The 2788-nt window shown below is 35.2% G+C and overlaps 1 protein-coding gene across 1 annotated transcript; it reads right to left on the bottom strand.

Moving 5' to 3' along the window:
• Window positions 1–215: 215 nt before the first annotated feature.
• On the bottom strand, window positions 216–2310 carry LOC121128090 (uncharacterized). Its single transcript, XM_040723659.2, has 7 exons — window positions 1797–2310; window positions 1497–1667; window positions 1248–1418; window positions 997–1167; window positions 746–916; window positions 495–665; window positions 216–423 (listed from the first exon to the last, which is right to left on the bottom strand). Exons 1-7 carry the CDS (start codon window positions 2278–2280, stop codon window positions 254–256), a joined length of 1509 nt encoding a protein of 502 aa, XP_040579593.2. The 5' UTR covers window positions 2281–2310; the 3' UTR covers window positions 216–253.
• Window positions 2311–2788: the final 478 nt, after the last annotated feature.

Genomic DNA, 2788 nt, shown 5'->3' with positions numbered 1-2788 from the left:
ATATTATAAACTCAAAAGGCTCAATTATGATTATACGTCAAATCTCAATTTTCTAATAGTAAAAACAAAGTCAAGTCACAAATTATCAAGTTATCATGAAACACAAGTCATTAAATCGATTTTTATGGATATAAAATGACATGTAAAGATACACAAAAACATATATTATTAAAAAAACATTTTTTAAATTTATTTTAGCACTTATTTTGTTTGCTAATTGAATAACCAAAATAAAAATAATATTTGTACAAATTTAGCAATTAGCGTTACAGTTTCCAAATTGAAAGGCTTCCTTGGTTTCGTGGAGTGCAGTAGCACACCATTTGACTCCATTATTGTCCACATCCGTACATTCATTGTACGTTATTCCAGAGTAAATAAATGGGAATATACAAACAACATCTTGAGTGGTTTTACAATTATCTAAAATAGCGAATAACCAATTTTAGCTCAACATGTTGTTACTAAGGGTATATTAAATCATATAATTTTACCATTGCAATCCGAATTACAGTTTCCATAATTTTGGGCTTCCGAATTGGCGAAGAGTGAAGTTGCACACCATTTTACTCCATTATTGTCCACATCTGTACATCCATTGTAAAATACTCCAGAGTAAATAAATGGGAATGTGCATTTAACGTCTTCAGTGGTTGTACACTGTCCTAAAATAAAAAACGACCAATATTAGCTCAATAAAGTTTTACTAAAGGTTTAACAGCATGTATTTCTTTATTAGTCTTACCTTTACAATCTGAATTACAGTTTCCATAATTTTGGGCTTCTGAGTTGGCGTAGAGTGAAGTAGCACACCATTCCACTCCATTATTTTCCACATCTGTACATCGATTGTAAGATACTCCAGAGTAAATAAATGGGAATGTGCATTTAACGTCTTCAATGGTTTTACACTGTCCTAAAATAAAAAACGACCAATATTAGCTCAATAAAGTTTTACTAAAGGTTTAACAGCATGTATTTCTTTATTAGTCTTACCTTTACAATCTGAATTACAGTTTCCATAATTTTGGGCTTCTGAGTTGGCATAGAGTGAAGTAGCACACCATTCCACTCCATTATTCTCCACATCCGTACATCCATTATAAGATACTCCAGAGTAAATAAATGGGAATGTGCATTTAACGTCTTCAATGGTTTTACACTGTCCTAAAATAAAAAACGACCAATATTAGCTCAATAAAGTTTTACTAAAGGTTTAACAGCATGTATTTCTTTATTAGTCTTACCTTTGCAATCCGAATTACAGTTTCCATAATTTTGGGCTTCCGAGTTGGCGTAGAGTGAAGTAGCACACCATTCTACTCCATTATTTTCCACATCCGTACATCCATTATAAGATACTCCAGAGTAAATAAATGGGAATATGCATTTAAGGTCTTCAATGGTTTTACACTGTCCTAAAATAAAAAACGACCAATATTAGCTCAATAAAGTTTTGCGAAAGCTTTAACAGGTTTATTCTTTATTAGTCTTACCTTTGCAATTCGAATTACAGTTTCCATAATTTTGGGCTTCTGAGTTGGCGTAGAGTGAAGTAGCACACCATTCCACTCCATTATTCTCCACATCCGTACATTCATTGTAAGATACTCCAGAGTAAATAAATGGGAATATACAATCAATTTGTTCACTGGTTTGACATTTATCTAAAAATATTAATATAGTATCATTAAAGCCAAGTATTATTTGTTTGTAATGCTCATACAAAAAAAATATTTTTAATGATAAAAATATAATTTTTTTTTTTGAAAAGATTAGAATATAATTATCATTACCAGGAGTAGTTGTAGTTGAGGCTCCAGTAGTAGGTGTCATTGTAGTTGATGCTCGAGATGTGGCGGACATTGTAGTTGTTGAAACCATGGTAGTTGGTACATTAGTTGTGGGTGGCAAGGTAGTTGGTGCATCAGTAGTGGGAAGCATTGTGGTTTGTCCCATAGTTGTGGAGGGCATGGTAGTTGGTGCATCAGTTGTGGAGGATATTGTAGTTGGTGCATTAGTTGTGGAGGATATTTTAGTTGATGCATCAGTTGTGGAGGACATTGTAGTTGATGCATCAGTTGTAGAGGACAATATAGTTGATGCATCAGTTGTGGGTAGGATTGTAGTTGGTGCCGTTGTAGTTGTGGAGGACATTGTAGTTGGTGCATCAGTAGTTGTGGAGGACATTGTAGTTGATGCATCAGTTGTGGAGGACATTGTAGTTGATGCATCAGTTGTGGAGGACATTGTAGTTGATGCATCAGTTGTGGAGGACATTGTTGTTGATGCATCAGTTGTGGAGGATTGCAGTTGATGCATCAGTTGTGGAGGACATTGTAGTTGATGCATCAGTTGTGGAGGACAATGTAGTTGTAGAGGATATTGTAGTTGATGCATCAGTTGTAGAGGACATTGTAGTTGATGTATCAGTTGTGGAGGACATTGTAGTTGATGTATCAGTTGTGGAGGATATTGTAGTTGATGCATCAGTTGTGGAGGACATTGGAGTTGATGAATCAGTTGTGGAGGACATTGTACTTGGTGCATTAGTTGTAGAGGACATTGTAGTTGATGCATCAGTTGTGGAGGTCATTGTAGTTGGTGCCGTAGTAGTTGTGGAGGACATTGTAGTTGGTGCCGTAGTAGTTGTGGAGGACATTGTAGTTGGTGCATCAGTAGTTGATGTATCAGTAGTTGTGGAGGTCATTGTAGTTGATGCATCAATTGTGGAGGACATTGTAGTTGATGTATCAGTTGTGGAGGACATTGTATTGATTCATCAGTT

This window comes from Lepeophtheirus salmonis, chromosome 1 (genome assembly GCF_016086655.4).
Source record: "Lepeophtheirus salmonis chromosome 1, UVic_Lsal_1.4, whole genome shotgun sequence".
In the NCBI taxonomy this organism is placed as follows: domain Eukaryota; kingdom Metazoa; phylum Arthropoda; class Copepoda; order Siphonostomatoida; family Caligidae; genus Lepeophtheirus; species Lepeophtheirus salmonis.
The sequence above is the reverse complement of the archived record's forward strand: the minus strand, read 5'-3'. Positions and strand labels throughout refer to the sequence as shown.

Bases quoted from the DNA above. Each gene is read 5' to 3' on its own strand.
- LOC121128090 (XM_040723659.2), bottom strand. From the start codon at position 2,280: ATGTCCTCCACAACTGATGCATCAACTACAATGTCCTCCACAACTGAT. The intron at 666-745 runs GTAAGACTAATA...TTTTTATTTTAG, and splicing joins CTGTAATTCAGATTGTAAAG to GACAGTGTACAACCACTGAA. The intron at 424-494 runs GTAAAATTATAT...TCGCTATTTTAG, and splicing joins CTGTAATTCGGATTGCAATG to ATAATTGTAAAACCACTCAA.